General features: G+C 46.1%; 1 protein-coding gene across 3 annotated transcripts in view; it reads right to left on the reverse strand.

The window, feature by feature from the left end:
* BPTF (bromodomain PHD finger transcription factor) overlaps nt 1–17812 on the reverse strand; it is a 1660779-nt gene that overhangs the window by 164684 nt on the left and 1478283 nt on the right. For 2 of the 3 annotated variants that reach the window (XM_086930929.1, XM_086930930.1), the window contains exon 28: nt 13042–13234. In XM_086930929.1, the coding sequence (XP_086787055.1) occupies nt 13042–13234 (193 nt within the window). Of the gene's footprint in view, nt 1–13041; nt 13235–14582; nt 14757–17812 lie in introns of all 3 variants that reach the window. The other variant, XM_086930928.1, reaches the window with a different exon arrangement.

Raw genomic sequence — 17812 nt, forward strand, 5'->3', positions numbered from 1 at the left:
TTGGAATTATGTGAGATGGTGCTCTGGCATGAGCTGAGCCCGTCTGCAGCTTGCGGAACCAAGTCCTAATAGCTGTTCCATGATGACGCGTACCATATACTCTTCAGTGCATTATAATCCTCGCGGTTATTTGCTATCTTTGGTATCGCTTTATCAAAACATGTCGAGTAGGGTGTCATACGAATTGGAATACTAACCCCTCGCCAATTCTGGCGACAGGGTTAGCGTTCCACCCTTCTAGAGGGACACGACATGTATGTAACTGTGAACCCCGGTTAAAGTTAACTCGAGCCTCAGCATCACAAAATGGATGCTGCCACCACAGACACAAGTCTGACCCCCTGCAGCTGGGAGTCCTTCCAGCGAGGGGAGCTTGGACAAAGGGTTTCCTGTCGGGGGCGGTGCTGGCACCATTCCAGACAGGGTTTTGTGTATCCTAGGTAGGCAGGGCTGAATAGGAAGGTGACTGCAAGTGGCACCCCGGTGCTCACTGTGCATCTGCCAGTTTGAACCAGTTCCAGGGGCACACCAGCCCCTGAGCTGGGGAAAGTCCGGCATGGGAGAGGGGTGTAACCACCCCCCTTCCTGGTCCCACCCATGGGCAGGACCTAGTCCCGTACCAGCCCCTTTCTTTAGAATAAAGGTGGGAGCGGGGACCCTTCCAAATTAGATCATCTTTGAATCCTGAAACTACTTTCTACGAAAGGAACTCAAGACTTCTTCTCAAGATTTCTTCCTTGTGACTAAGGAGTAGTCACCCTGCAGCAGCAGGCACCAACTAAGTATCTTGCGGTTTGCTGCCAGTCCTTCCTCCGGAATCAGACCGAGCAGCACGACGAGACCCGGACTCCCTGCCCTCTCTGACCTCTACCTGCCTCTACAGCACAGCTGAGAACCGTGGGTGCGACGAGACCAGTGGACCCGGCGACCATCAGAACCAGCACGACACTGACCCAGCACGACCGCCGAGGGACCCTCGAGTGGGTGCATTGGGGTGAGAGAAGCCCCAACCCCAAGCAGCATGAGCACCAAAGACCAGCCCCCCAGCATCCACCAGATCTGCGTGGGGCCCTTTTGCTTCTGTGTCGCTTGCCATGTTGTCCGGTCACTTGCCCGTTGGCTAGTGACCCTCTTGACGACGTCCTACATTTGTTTCACCGCTGGTCTAGCTCCTCTAGACTGGCCCCAGTCTCCTCCTGAAGGGGACCTTCCTCGGACCCTCCTGGTCCACCCAAGACGCCATTTTGTGTCACCACGTGGGCTTGCCGTAGCCAAGGCTTGTTGCCTCCTTCACCGGATCCAGCATCGCCAGCAGCAGACAACCGACGTGGGACAGCTCGCAGACCTCCAGCCTGGTCGACATCAGCGCCCCTGGTCCGTGCAGCAGCAGAATCCAGTGTCACCTCTTCACCTGGCTGAGTGACCTTGTCCGGTGCCATCCTGGTGCCCACCTAATCACTGGCTAGTGATTCAGAACTTGGTCCCCTCTGCTTACAGGTACTCTTCTTCAGCTGATCCTGTCCTTGGATCAGCCCGGAACATCTTCACTGGTCGCCTGCCAGCAACTTCCACTTCAGGCTCCTGGTTCGTCAACGAGGATTCCCGACGACACTTGAATCCTATGCAGCCGCAGCCCCTGGGCTAGGTAAACCGAGTACCACGGTGCTCCAGCGTAGACCAACTCTCTAAGTGTCTAGATCCACTTTCGTTTTTGACCTACCTAGTCGGGTTCGCCCGAGAACACTAACTTTTGCATTTAATAGTATCCATAGACTTTGTCCCGCATTACGCGTGAGAGTTTCCACTCTGCACACGGCGTTCCTAGACCTCCTGCTTCTAATCTAAGGGTTCAGCATTGTAGGCCTAGCGATTCTAAAGTCTCTGAGAGTAGTACTTACCTGCTAGTAATTTCGCATTCCACTTTTGGAGTATATAGTTTTTCGTGCCCCTCGGGCATTTGCGTAAATTGTGCGACTTTCAGTATTTCTTTAAGAGCTTTGTATTGTGCTTAGCGCCCTGTCCTCATAAAGAGTCCAGGGCTGTTGTGTAATAAATAAATATCGTTTTATTTTCATAACAACTTGTGTGGTGTCCTTTCACTTGGTGTTCAAGGGGTATATGTGATGGTATAACAGCTGGCTTAACACGCCCTCTAGAGTTTAGCCTAAAGACTGCTCTTGTCCATGCTACTAGGATAGCTGGTCTATAAGGTTGACTTACAACCAATCATCAATAAGGGTTGTTTGGAATGATACACAGTGATCACTAGAATAGTGAGCACTACATATCAGGCCAACTTCTCACACCCTTGAGCACCGAAATGCTCGTGTTACCTCACCCACGGGCTGCGGGTGCATAGGTGCCAAGTCGTGCCGGGTTCCGGCGTAGAAAGTCTATGGAGCCTGGAGGAAAAGATGCTGCAGGCGGTCAGGAGGAAGATGTCCGGTGTGATCCAAGGGTGGATCAGTGAAGAGAAGAACCTGAAAGCAGAGGGGACAATGTTCAAAGTCACTAGCCAGTGACTGGAGTGGAACCAGGAGTGGAACCAGATGTTGTCGTCGCGATCAGGTGAAGGTGGACGCTTGTCTCTGCAGCCACGTGGACCAGGTGGTGTCTTCGACGACCAGGATGGAGGCACGAGCTGTCCCACGCAGGCTCTCGCTGTCGGCGGTGTCGTCTCCGGATTCGGGTTCAACAGGCCTTGGCAAAGGCAACCCACGCGGTGAGTGGAAACGGCGTCTGGAGTGGACCAGGAGGGTCCGGGGTGCTCCTCTTTTGGAAGGGAGCAAGGGCCAGTCTCGAGCAACCAGACCAGCAGCAAAGTTGTCGGAGTTCGTCGTCTAGGAGGTCACAAGCCAGCCGGCAAGTGACCAGACAACGCGTCGAGCAGCAAACAGGCAGAAGGGCCCCACGCAGATCTCGTGGATGCTAGGGGGCTGATCTTCGGTGCAGGAGCTGCTCAGGGTCGGGGCTTCTCAGTCCCCAAAGCACTCGGACGAGGATGCCTCTGAAGTCGTGCTGGAGCGAAGTGCTGCTTCTTTCAAGATGGCCGGTCCCACGTGTCTCGTCGCACCCACGGGTCTCAGCTCTGCTGCAGGTGTGGGTTGAGGTCGGAGAGGTCTGGGAATCAGGGTCTCGTCGGGCTCTGAAGTCTGGATCCTTGCAGGAAGACGACAAAGTGAAGCCGCTGTACGCTGATGGTGCCTGCTTGTGCAGGGTGGACACTCCTTGCCCACAAGGGAGATTTTCTTCCGTCTTCTGTGGAGCAGAACGTTGAAGTCCAGAGTTTCTTCTTGTGAAGTTGATCAGGATAATCTAATTTGGAATGGGACCAGCTCCTACCTTTATCCAGCTATAGGGGGGCTGCACTACGACTAGGTCCCTCCCCTGGGTGGGACCAGGAAGGGGGGTGGTTACACCCCCTATCCTTTGTCCGGTCTTGCGACAGCTCTGGGGCTGGAGTGCCCCAGGAACTGGTTCAGACCGGTGTATGCACAGGGACACCTTGTGTGCCCCAGGCATGTCTCATTCCTTTCAGCCCTGTCCTACCTAATACACAAAATCCTGTCTGGGGTGGTGCTAGCACCTCCCAAGGCAGGAAACCCTTTGTCCGAGCCTCCCTCGCCGGAAGGACTCCCAGCAGCAGGAGGTCAGACTTGTGTCTGTGGTGGCAGCATCCATTTTGTGATGCTGAGGCTTGAGTTAACTTTAACCGGGGTTCACAGTTACATACATGTCATGTCCCTCTAGAAGGGTGGAATGCTACCCCCGTCGCCAGAATTGGCGAGGGGGTAGTATTCCAATTCGTATGACTCCTTACTCGACATGTTTTGATAATGCTATACCAAAGTTAGCATTTGACAGCAAGGTTCATAATGCACTTAAGAGTATATGGTATAGCGTTATCATGGAACAGCTATTAGGACTTGGTTCCGCCAGCTGCAAACGGGCTCAGCTCATGCCAGAGCACCATCTCACATAATTCCGAGCACTCTGCCTTCAGGATTGATAAGGCCTGCCATAGGAGTGACTGATAGGAATATATGTGTCCATTTTAGGTTTAGATATAGGGTACTATATCTAAAGCAAAGGGCGATTACACCACCTTGCCCCAGCTGTCGTGCAGCCAGTTGTGTCTGTTTTAGATGGCCAGCCAGGGGTGGCATAATACATGCTTCAGCCCCTGGTAGGCCCTGGGTACACCTATGCCCTGGATACCTAAGGTATGCTGTACAGGGACTGATAAGGTGGCCCAGTACCAATTGGTAAATGCACCTAAGGTACATGGTTGCCAATTTAGAGAGAGAACAGCTAGGCTGTGGGTCTGATTAGCAGGCCCACAGCCAGGGAAAGTCGTAAACCAGTGAAGCAAAAATCGGGGTGACCATAGGATTGCAGACCCTACTCTCCTAAAGTGGGAGGCATGGACTGGGCTGACCTATGGCTGCCTGACCCTCATGGTCAATGGGCACGGTGTCCTAGGTCACGTAGAGGCTGGGAAGGTTGTGGGCCATAGATGACTGCGTGGGTAAAGATGTGGCTGGTAGCAGCTACTGTGACCACGAAAGCAGCAAACGGGGACTGAGGTTGATGGTGAGCCATGGAAAGGCCCAAGAACCTGGCCGTAGCCCTCTTGTCCTTGAATCGATCCAGCTCTGAGTTTGCCTTGTCCCCGAAGAGACTGGAGCCATCAAAGGGCGTTTCCATAAGTGAAGCTTGGAAATCCCCTGAAAAGCCATCTGTTCTCAGCCAGGCATGGCATTGTAAGGCCACCAACAAAACCGCTCTACGCAGCGTGCCCTTCGTGTCCAGCCTACATCTGATTGTGAACTTAGCTGCGACTCTCTCATCAGCCACAGCCCAGCAGAGTATGTCCCGGGGCTCCACCGGAACCATGGGCAGCATCTGCCCAACCATGGTGGAGGGAAGGGGGGGTTGAGGGAATGCACCAGGATTTACATGGGAAGTGGAACCTTGGACCATCAAGCTCTCCGGGGTAGGGTGTGAGGTGAGTAAAGAGGGGTCTCCCCTGGGCAGGGCAATGGTGGCGGGCAATTGTCCTGTCCGTATAAGCCCTTGTGCAGAGCTTGGAACAGGCTCCCAGCAGGACGTCCGTAAGGGCTTCATTAAATGGGAGAAGTGGTTCTGAAAGGGTGACTCACGGTTGAATCACCTAAGTCAAGACGTTTAGTCTTGACAGCCATAGAGAGCAACTGAAGGTCAAGTTCCTCAACTGCCCTCCTCACGACCATAGCAAATGTGGCACCATCCTCTGTAGCCATGGTAGGAGGAGAGACCAAGCCAGGATCTGAAGAGGTGTGCAGTCCAATGGCAGCTGCCAATTCTTTACACCTGTCCATGTTGTGGTCTAGGGGCTGGTTTTCTTCGTGGTCTAGGGGCTAGTTTTCTTCAGGGTCTAGTGGCCCCTCCTAAGCATCAACAAGTCCAAACGCATATGAATAGGGCTCAGGCTCTGGCCTGGAGAGAATGTCTTCAGTCGGCACCCGAGTCGTCGTTGGACGATGCCCCTCCAGCTCGTGTGGGGACCAGCATTGGGAAAGGTTCAGGTGCTACAACCAGCACCAGTCAGGGTCCATCTGTGGATCCAATGGACCCGACTGTCACCCAGGGCGTTCCCGGCGGTGGTGAACTAGTGTAGGGCCGCTCCTGAATATGAGGGGTTTGGCCAAATATGAGGTGCATGCCCTAATCAAACTCTCAAAGTTTGGGCTGTGGTCGCTACGGCTTTGGGAAAATTAGGGAGGCGCAGAGACAGCCCAGACGCGGGCTCAACAGCAAAGCCAGGCCTCAAGTGAAGACTCCCCCTCTTCTGGTCTGATAACTTCGACAGACGGGTTCTACCTCAACAATGGGAGCACATCTCCACCCTGGTGTTACACATCTGCCCTTAAAAGGCGGCTTCAACTTTGAAGCCTACCTTTTGGGACTAATACCCAAGTGGCTCCCAGCAGGAGGGATGGTAACACCTCCCTGACCTGCAATCCCTCTTTGTTCTCCTTCCTGAGAGTCATTCGCATATCTTTCCAGGAGGGCAGAAAGTGGTCTCAGGCAGGAGGCTCCGTGTTCGACCAGGAAGGCACAGGAGTTTTAAAGGCAACAAAGTGACAGTTTTGATAAAGAGGCACACTGCAACAAGTTACATTAATCTCGACTTGAGCTACAAGTCAAGCTTAAAGTAACGAATTATTTGATACCTTGGAGTTCCTACTTTGGTCGCACTGTTCAGATGTTAGCACAGCTGAGGTGTTCAGAGTGTCAATTGGGCGATCAAGTCTTTCCACAGGAAAAACTGCAGTGATTTACTGCCAGGGCATCCAAACTACATGTCAAACGTGGGTCATATGTTGCACCTGGCCTTTAGGGTCTAGTAGGCCTTCCAGAGGGGTGACTTACACATATGTCATGGGGTAGTGGTGCCTTTGTAATTGCTTTCAAAGTCGGTCTAGCAGTGCACAACTGATCTACCTATCTTCAGTGGAAGACTTGTTATGCTTGGGGATCATCCAGGGTGGCACAATCAATGGTGCAGGGTGTGGAGTAACCCTCAAACTCAAACTTCCTGGATACCAGGGTACCATTTACAAGGGACTTACAGATAAGTTAACCATTTCCAATTGGGTACAGCCAATTCAACATACAGTTTAGGGTCAGGGCACTAACACAAAGGACTGGTTAGTAGGGCATGAAGTTGAAAAACCAGCAGCATTAGTCGAAAAACTTAGGGATGACCCTACAAAAGGGCATTTCCTTACAGAGGTCGTAGCAGGAGAAGGACCGTTGTCACTACTAGCCCGAGCATTGCAACCGGACCAGAGTTTGTAGCGCCAAAGTACAGGACAGTCTGCTGCATCACCAGCCAAGAAGGCTTTATTTGGCAATTTTTCCAACCTCTAGAATAGACCCTAAATTTCCTGAATTGGGGAGGAAAATATTTGGCAGGGGTCAACAACCCTAAAGATCGATCTGTAACTATGCTGTCTTCAAAGTGTTTCAAAGCAGAATCTGGCTTCTCTCCAAAGAAGAGAGCACCTGTAAGGGGCATGTCCATTAGTAAAACCTGCATGTTGCTGGAGAATATGGTGGGCCTCATTCAGGCACAGCTACAAAGAACAACATTAGTACAGACCATCCTACAAATGTAGTCTGGGGTACAGATACTAGCACAGATAATATACTTTGCTGCGTCCTGCTTGTCATTTATTGTCTAAGCTAGGGAATCCTCAGATCCTCCATGTCCCAAAGGGCATGTGTGTATCAGCCCAACAGATCGATTGCGTTTATGGACAGGACAAGCTGGCACAGGGAAACACATGCTTGCAAAAGGCATTAACCTGTTCCGATTTTCTATCACGAGGACTGGTTTGAAAGGAGTTTGGGTTCAGGTTACTGGTTGAGGCCTGTATGACCAGACTCGCTGGAGTAGGGTGCTTATAGACACGTAGGGATCGTCAGCGCTGGTCTATGACACCTGCCCATCTACTGCCGAACAGGCAGATAAGAACATGGTTTCAACCAGGTAGTCACCTGAGTATCTGTGAGGGAATGATTACATGGAAGGCTCATATGTTGCCGGCCCAAGCTGCAGTATTTTCATCAAAACATTTGTTTTAATGTCAATGGATGGCAGCAGTAATTCTAGTACCTCACCCACTTAATGAACCACAACTTTAAAAGAGACACTGTCTTCCATTGGTGGCCCAGAAGGAGAGATACCAAGCCCACTGGATTTTTGTAAATCAAGGTACGAGTCATCATCTGTGTAGTGAGGGGAAAGCAAGCTATCTTCCTCACCATCATCAATAATATCATGGGGTGTTCCGCCATCAGGACCGAATCACAGTCAAGACAAAAAGATAATGGAACCTCAGCTTATAGCTGCAATGCGACAGAAGCAAAGAGTTTTACTTTGGGTGCACAAAAACAGGTTGCATTTTTATAATCTCATAGTGTAACCTAGCTTGAGCTCAAGAAGGATTTGGTTTGCGATCTGCCATTGGTGTGGAGTCATTGAAAAACTGAAAATTGGGAGTGAAGCTCTGGATCCACCAGAAGGCGCATTAAAAAAAGGAAAGTACAGAGGTGCACTGTCACTTTCGGAGGGTTATGGAGCCAGCATGAAGCTGCACAATGCCACTTAGCGGTGTACAGGAGAACTACTAAAAAAACTCTCCCGATTCAGACTGGCACCTGGGAGGATATTCTAATGTGAAGAATTTGCAGTAAGAAGATCTTCTTGCCCAGAGTGCCTTAGAGCTTAGATGCACTGTCAGGAGGAATCGCTGGGAACGCTTTGTTTATTCATGGAAGCAGGAGAGATCTGTGCTACCATGTTATCTGGTTTCCAGTGAAAAAAACTGAGATGAAGTATTCATGGCCTATATTTTTATACAATTGATCCCCCTACTGTGGGTACTGATTGAGGCTACCAAGCCTCCTTCAGCTGATCCACTAGTGTTTAATTAAATGGAAGCAATGCCCCAAATAAATGCTCATGCTCCAAAATCTCCACAAATAGAAACATTTTTGGCTGCTCTCTGTGACGTGAGACATCTAGTGCTTCTGTAGCATTTTGCATCACTGCAGAATATAGAGCCTTTTCCAAAATCAAAGGAACATTATGTAGGAAGGTGGATATCTGACTATGGTTACCCCCCAACTTTTTGCCTGGTGTTTTGCTGGTTTTTCGACTTAGTTGACCTGGGACCCTGCTATTCAGGGCCCTAGGCCTACTGCTCTCTATGTAAGATGGATTCCATGTACCTTAGGTACATATCTAATTGGATACTGAGTCACCTTATCAGTCCCTGTACAGTGTACCTTAGGTACCCAGGTTCATAGGTGTACCCAGGGTCTACCAGGGGCTGCAGCATGTATTATGCCACCCCTGGCTGGCCATCCAAATCTGACACAACTGGCTGCACGACAGCTGGGGCAAGGTGGTGTAATCACCCTTTGCTTTAGATATAGTATCCCTATATCTAACCCTAAAATGGACACATGTATTCCTATCAGTCACTCCTATGGCAGGCCTTATCAATCCTGAAGGCAGAGTGCTTGGAATTATGTGAGATGGTGCTCTGGCATGAGCTGAGCCCGTTTGCAGCTTGCGGAACCAAGTCCTAATAGCTGTTCCATGATAACGCGTACCATATACTCTTAAGTGCATTATAATCCTCGCGGTTATTTGCCAACTTTGGTATCGCTTTATCAAAACATGTCGAGTAAGGTGTCATACGAATTGGAATACTAACCCCTCACCAATTCTGGCGACGGGGTTAGCATTCCACCCTTCTAGAGGGACACAACATGTATGTAACTGTGAACCCTGGTTAAAGCTAACTCGAGCCTCAGCATCACAAAATGGATGCTGCCACCACAGACACAAGTCTGACCTCCTGCTGCTGGGAGTCCTTCCAGCGAGGAGAGCTTGGACAAAGGGTTTCCTGTCAGGGGCGGTGCTAGCACCATCCCAGACAGGGTTTTGTGTGTCCCAGGTAGGCAGGGCTGAGAGGAAGGTGACTGCAAGTGGCACCCCGGTGCTCACTGTGCATATGCCGGCTTAAACCAGTTCCAGGGGCACACCAGCACCTGAGCCAGGGAAAGTCCGGACAAGGGAGAGGGGTGTAACGACCCCCCTCCTGGTCCCGCCCATGGGCAGGACCTAGTCGCGTGCCTGCCCCTTTTTTTTAGAATAAAGGTAGGAGCAGGCCCCCTTCTCAAATTAGATAATTCTGAATCTTGACTACTTTCCACGAAAGGACTATTTCTGAAGACTCTCCCTTGTGGCTAAGGAGTAGCCACCCTGCACCTGCAGGCACCATCTAAGCATCGCGGTTTGCTGTAAGTCCATCCTCCGGATCAAGACTGCCCAGCTCGACGAGACCCGGATTCCCTGGCATCTCTGACCTCTACCTGCATCATCAGCCCAGCTGAGATTCGTGGGTGTGACGAGACCTGAGGGACCGGCCATCTTCAAAACTGCACGACGCTTAACCAGCACGACCGCCGAGGGATCCTCGAGTGAGTGCTTTGTGGTTTGAGAAGCCCTAACCCTGAGCAGTCCAGCAGCGAAGTCCAGCCCCCAGCATCCACGAGATCTGCGTGGGGCCCTTCTGCTCTTTGCTGCTCACCGCGTTGTCCGGTCACTTGCCCGTTGGCTAGTGGCCCTCCTGACGACGTACCACGATGATTACACCACTGGTCTGGTTGCCCCAGACTGGCCCTTGCTCCCTTCCAGGAGAGGAGCACCCCGGACCCTCCTGGTCCACTCCAGACGCCATCTTGACTCCACCGCGTGGGCTTGACTTTGCCAAGGTTTGTTGCCCCAATCCTGGGTCCAGCATCGCCGACAGCAGACACCTTCGTGGGACAGCTCGCACCTCCAGCCTGGTCGCCGACAACGCCTCCTGGTCCGAGGGACAGCAGAGTCCAGCGTCGCCCACTCACCTGGTCGAGGAGACTTCATCCGGTGCCATTCTGGTGCCCACCTAATCACTGGCTAGTGATTAAGAACTAAGTCCCCTCTGCTTTCAGGTCATCTCCATCACCGATCCATGCTTGGATCACTCCGGACATCTTCACTGGTCTCCTGCCAGCAACTTCTTCTTTCAGGCTCCATAGACTTCAACGAGGATTCTCGACGTCTTTTGAACCCTATGCAGCCGCAGCCCCTGGACTAGATAACCTGAGCATTTCGGTGCTCCAACGTAGGTTCACTATCTAAGTGTCCAGATCCTTTTTCGTTTTCAGTCTATCTAGTCGGATTCGTCCGATAACAGTAACTTTACAAATACTAGCCTCCATAGACTTTGTCCCGCATCCCGCGTGAGAGTGCACACTCTGCACCCGATCTCCCTAGGCCTCCTGCTCCTAACCTTAGGGTTCAGTAGTGTAGTCCTAGCGATCCTGAAGCCTCTGGATCTGGTTACTTACCTGCTAGTATTTCGCATTCCACTTTTAGTGTATATGGTTTTTCGTGCCCCTCGGGCATTTGTGTAAATTGTGCGACTTAAAGTATTTTCGTAAGAGTTTTGTTGTGTGCTTAGCTCCCTGACTCATAGAGAGATCAGGGTAGACTTGTTATAAATAAATATCCTTTTATTTTCATAACAACTTGTGTGGTGTCCTTTCACTTGGTGGTCAAGGGGTATATGTGATGGTATAACAGCTGGCTTAACACGCCCTCTAGAGTTTAGCCTAAAGACTGCTCTTGTCCATGCTACTAGGATAGCTGGTCTATAAGGTTGACTTACAACCAATCATCAATAAGGGTCGTTTGGTATGATACACAGTGATCACTAGAATAGTGAGCACTATATATCAGGCCAACTTCTCACAATCAGCAGGCATAAACTCAGCCTTTGGTGAGGTGTCCATCTCAGAGGTATGCTGTACAATCATCAACACTGACAAATGTGTGTGTAATCCGTAGGAAGCATGTTGTTAGCCTCGGGACCCCAACTACCCTTATCCTGAGAGGGTGAATTAAGAAAAAACAAGTGGTTTAAATCTGAACTAAGTCTTCCCTCCTATTAAAATAATTCTCCCTGGACTTTGGGATGTCTGAGGATTCCAATTTCCTTAGGTAGAAAACAGTCTTCTGACTAGTAGTCTTCAAGATAGGCTTAGTTGATCTGGACAGAATCAATGCAACTCTAAGACCGGTGCGGCTGACACAGAGATAGACTTCAGCCTCTGATTAGGAGAGGCGCCAGGCTCCACTGACCTGTCTGAAGGCAGAGTCAAAACCAGCTTCCAGCACGGTTCAAGTAGGGGACGAACTGGACCAGAGGCATAAAACTGTGGGCTGGCAGCAATGGATCCACCGCAGAGGCTCTTGAAGGCATACTGCTAAGCGGATAGCTGAATATAGCCTTCCTGAAATCCTTCAGCTGTTAGCTGAAGGCTCCCTTAGGAGGAAAATGTACCTGCTACACAAGTTGCAAAGTAGGGATAGTCTCTGAACAGGAAGATGACAGCTCTTTGGCCTTCTTACACCTCCTGTGCTTGAAAGAAGAAGCCTCCCCTGGGGAAAGGATCCTATAACCTGAGCTAGCGCTTCCTGACCCCATGACCTAGAGGGAGATCTTGACTAACTCATATAAAGCCCTAATGAGCTTTGCCTTAGTCTCTCTCCTACAACCTTGAACTTCATCAATGCACATCAATAACAAGTCATTGAGTACACTGTGTATCAGTAATACATCTGGCAGCATCACGAAAATCAAGACCTGAAGCCGGATGACTTTGGAATATACATGATACCTCAAAAACGTTTATACAAACCAATATAACAAAAGTAGTAATTGTTTGGCTCACTGCTGAATGCGCCTTACAGAAAGTGTGAAGCATCAGTTCATAAAAATACAATTATTCAAAATAATTAGTGTAGTTACTGTTACAATACTCTGACAGTCTATAATTGGTTGACCTCTGCAGCTTTCTCCAGTGTTTCTGTTCTCACACTGGCTCTAGAGTAACTCAAAATTCTGCACACACTGCCATTGATGCTCATAACAATTTTTACTTTACCCATTCACATGGTCATTCCTGTGACGCTGACTAACCTCCAGCACTATCATCTGGCAGCTGTGCTAATATACAACTATCTATGCAGTGCTGCAACCACCTAAATCATGCCTATTGCACACAACAGTCATTCTGCAAAACTGGTATCTAGGCAGCTCTGGCTGCTAACACTTGTCTTTCCAAAATGTCTTTCTGTCTACAGCAGTACTGACCACAAAAGAGGCAAAAAAAGCTAGTACGATTTATTGCTTTTTCTGTGACTGGTGGATATAATATTGTTTTTTTTTTTATAAATCATTAAATATTGCACTTTAAGTACAGTAAATGACATTTGTTTGGGTGGAAAAATACAAGGGCTGCATTATCATGATTCTCACTGGGGTATGGTTCAAGCATAAACACAGAACAAAATGATGTTAAGATAAAATCACCAGATGCAAAGTGAAAATATCTGTTCTCTAAGTAACATTAGAACCATCAGTAAATCTTCACCTGTAAAGAGCGGAGAACTCTCTTGAGTCCCTCATAATCCTTTTCAGTGAGTGGACTGAACATGGTCATTGCATCCTCTGTAGACTGGCACTGAGGACAGACGTATTCATCAATTTGATCTGCCTCACTTTGCAAAATACCTACACAGCGCCCATGATACCAGTTCTGACATCTATCACAGCCAATGTAAAATCTGTAAGGTTCAAAATGTGAAACGTTAATCACACACAATGTGACAAACATCACTTGCAAAATAACAAAGCTAAGTTTTATAATGTTACGTTGGATTATGAATATTTTACTATTCACATAGAAAATACACCATATAAACACAATCTTAAAATGCTTAGTGACAGTAACTGATACAGTTTGCTTTATAGTGGTTAAGGTAGCTACTATTTTCCAACCACAATATTTTTGCACAACACAGAAAAGTTTAAACAAAGACAAAATATAAAAATAAGCATTAACAAATAAGTGGTGTGTGTAATACACTGGTTATGATGCATGCAAACCTCAGCAAATACGTTGCTTCAGGCAATGATCTCTTAATGCTCAGACTTACCCACGCTGACCAATTTATGTCAAAACCTTAGTTTGTTTGAATGGAAGTTTTAATGCAGGTAACCTTTCTTGCGATAAAAAATAAGGCTCCAGTGTTTTACAGAATACCTCAATCAATTTAATATCAAATGAATATAGCAACAATAACTATTTAAAGAATGTACTTGTTTATACATTTTCTAGTTTGCCTTTTGTTTCCTCAGGCTTTTAATTTAGTTCTTTTGCGCAGACTGATCTGAATGCAATTCTCCAGCATCAGAGGATCAGTTCAAGCACCTACAGCATCAGTGCATGATTCTCGTTGCAGCACTTCCAACATGTCCAAGTGTGCACAGAAAATACACATACTAGGAATGAGAAGGTGCCAGCTTTCACACACTTGCTTTTCTTGACCTCCCTGATCAGACTGCTGACGGGTTGTTTTAGTCACAAGGTGCTATTCAATCAGATGTGTTCCCAAACAGCCATATTGTATCTGATTGCCCCAGATGAGACATCTAGATGGCAATGTAGTCATGGGCAAATCTTGCATTCAATCTAAAGATTTGAACTCATATGTATGGCCAGCAACAGAGCAATTAATGGTTTTATTGGCCACATACTTCTGCTACAGTTTGCTATTTAGTACACAACATTAATTTATACTATAAAAGAAAAGTTAACTATCCAAAATTATTACTGAGCAGCGATGTCAGTTTTGAGGGCAAGAAATGTCAGATTCACTGATTGCCTAACAGAGAACTAAGGGACATCAGAGATGCTCATAACGTCTCCAGATGGGTTGTGTTCATTCACACCAAACTACATGCTTTTGGCTTGGTCGAAACGTGGAATGGGAAATGGAAGAAAATAAAGGTGAAAAATATATGTATATATAAAACACCAGTAATTACATATGCAGAAAAACGTCTTAAATAACTGACGTCAGAGCAATATGCTACCTATACATTAAATAAGATGCTCTTAACAGAACTCACTGTGACTCATCATAAGGTGTTCTGCAGATACAGTACAATTCCTCATTGCTGCCCTCTTGTGCCCGCTTACAATCATTACAGATGTACACATCCAGTTTCTTAGCTTCCTTTTCTGTGATGCCAACACAGTCTCCGTGATACCAGTTAGTACACAGATCACAGCCAATATAGAACCTAAAAGTGTTCACAATGAAAATGACAATGTAATTGTCATTTCAAACTGTAAATTCGTTTCTTCCCTGCATTTTCTGTCTCTACAAGTCTGCCAAGATTTGCAAACACATGCCATGCAAGGACAATAATGGCAGCTGCGTATGTGGATTCAACAGTTGACCTCGGAAAAATTAATCATCATAAATCATTGGTATAATATAGCTTAAACTGCAGATAAAACGGTACAGTAAGAACCAATCCGGTCTGTAAAGTTTGCATGCCATTTATTTCTACAACAGCACATACATACTTGACTTTCAACATATACTAAAAAGTACATTACCTAGTACATTAACTACATTAAGTACATTAGGTACTAGGGTATTAGCAGTATTTCATGATTCTTTGACAGTTAATACAAAATGCACGTTGTACATTTCAGCTTAAAGATTTGCACACTAAAGACTTAGGAGCCAGTTCACAGCTGCAAATAAGCCCAGTCTTTACTGCATTCAACACTAATTTTTGCATTAATTTTAAGCACACTAAACGAAATCAAAGCAATGTGTTAATTTGACTGAATAGGATTATTAGGAGAAATGCAGTATATGTTCTATTTATATTCTGGCTACATAGTTCAGCTCAGGATGTTAGCATTCGGAAACGCAAACTTGTTATAGCACTTATAATGAATCTTTTAATAAAGCATGCATTCCAAACGAGAATTTAACAATGGCTTTAATGTCAACAATAGGGTCTTTGTATGCCTTTTCCTCGTGTTTCTTTAAAGTAATAAGCTAACACTTGAGGGCTAACTCATGCTTTAAAAGACAAATACAGTTGGTTTTTGTACTAAGGGTCGTCTGCTGCCGATTACTTAAAAACTAATTATGTTACGCTGTTGAATGATTTGGGCAAGCCTTTAACCTGTATTCGGACTAATGACTAATTAACATTCTGCCATTTAAAAGGGTTTCAAGCCTTTTTATTGACCACAACGGTATTCCTTTGTCTCAAAAGAGAAGCATCCCTGGGAGAATTAATTTCTCGAATGAGTAACATGCTTGTATGCACGAAAATAGTGAGAACTAGCATGCAGTTGCTTGAAGAATCGTCGAAGAAGCTAAGAATAGGTGTGCTCCTATAGGACTTCATAATTACACCGATACATCTCACTCAGACGAGCAACTGTCAAATTGTGCAATTGTAAAAGTACGACTTCATTGGCTAACAGATTTCCAAGCATTTGCATTTTCATTCAGGGTGGACCGGCTTAACTACAATCAGGCACTGAGACAACAAAAGTAAAGCGACCAGTCCTACTAACTTACGCTATCCTCCCAGTACTTTACCATAAATGCTTGAAGGGGAGGTTGCGGAGCCACTGAATAAACTGGAAGACTTTCATAGGAGTACCTCGGGTTGCTGAGGATCAATCGAGCCCTGTGTTGCTTATCATTTCTTGGGAGATGGAGATTTTATTTTAACATCTGAAAAAACAGTCTAATACACTGAAGGCATTCCTACAAAAGAAAAAAACTGAACCACTTTCATGACTCGATGATGACAGTTCTTATCAAACTATATATGTCAAGTTTTAAAATGATTCAGTGACAAGCCAAGAAAGATTTGACATGAATGTGTATGTGAAGCTACTGAAACATGACGTCCATAGGACTAAGCTTCAGATGATACCATGAACACTCAACAAAGAAGATATCATTTGAAGACTTGTTTCTAGTGATCAGGAAAAACACGGATAACCTAAAATTTTATAGAGATCCAAGGTTTTCTTCCCCTGCAGATAAGCTTTTTAAAAATATATTTTATGAATCCAAGTAGCATTCTCAACATGTAATACTGCAAACACCTACTGAAACATGTTTAATTCTTGCTCAACCCTTTGAACCTAAGATTATTTTCAAATGTACAGCGCATATGGGAATTATAATGGAAATGTTCAAACACTTGAAATATACTCCTGGGCAAGGTTCACATGTGTCGATGGAATTGATCAAGATACCTATATGATCCCTGCAGCTCACTAACATGTCAGGGGAAACTCTCTAATGCTCATGTTTAAATGATAAAGAGCATAATGCCATTCCAACCCTACAAAGGGAGTTTTAAGTAAAAATCCTAGATCCGTGATGCAGATCAGATCAAATCAAAATCAGCTTTATTCGGTGCAACAAATCTCACCATGGAAGCATGCTATTATAAAAGCATTCCTACATTTACATCATTAGGCTTTATACAGATACAGACTTTTTTTTAAATTCATTTATAAAATATTTAAAGTGCAAGGAGCAGTTATTAAATATGTTTAGAGGGTTAGAGGCAATAATGCATTATAGGCTATTCAAGGGGCATTACATCCAAACATAGGAGGTAAAGTGCGAGTGCATAAAGGTGCATAGTAGTACCTAAAGTGCAGAGTGTCACATATTAACAAGAGTGCATAATTAAAAACAGTACTAGGAGTAGTAATCGAAGTTTTCATATGTCAATGCATCCAAATGTGAGCAATTTTTTCTTTTCATAGTTGCAAGTTGTAGGAAATAAATTACAGTATTTATGATTTTCACATTTTGTAAACTACATACAAAGTTAAAAGCATATTTATAATTAAAAAGCATATTAGATTAAAAAAAAAGGGGTTTTAAAACTGATTTCTGGATACCCTTGTAAAATCTACAGAAAAGAATAAAGTGCATTGTGGATAGTATAGATTTTCCATCACATGGATAGTTTGCGACACCACTTTTCCATTCTGGGGAAAGCAACTAAATAGTGTAGTGTACCCATCCTTAACCTCGTTAGATAAAATCTCTTTTGTACATATCTCACCAATATTAAATTTGGCTGAATGCCCCTCATGAGCGGTTGTTCACAATATGAAATGACACTATATCTTTGGCTAGCGGACCTTTCTCTTTCATTTTCCATTATGTTTAGATATCTCAACTTAAGTTGCTTTTTGCTAAACTCCTGTATAAATACATCATGCATTTAACACCAATATGTTTATTAACACCAGCCGACGCTGAAATTCGGCCACCTGACAGGACTGATTT

Source organism: Lissotriton vulgaris, chromosome 7 (genome assembly GCF_964263255.1).
Source record: "Lissotriton vulgaris chromosome 7, aLisVul1.2, whole genome shotgun sequence".
Lineage (NCBI taxonomy): Eukaryota > Metazoa > Chordata > Amphibia > Caudata > Salamandridae > Lissotriton > Lissotriton vulgaris.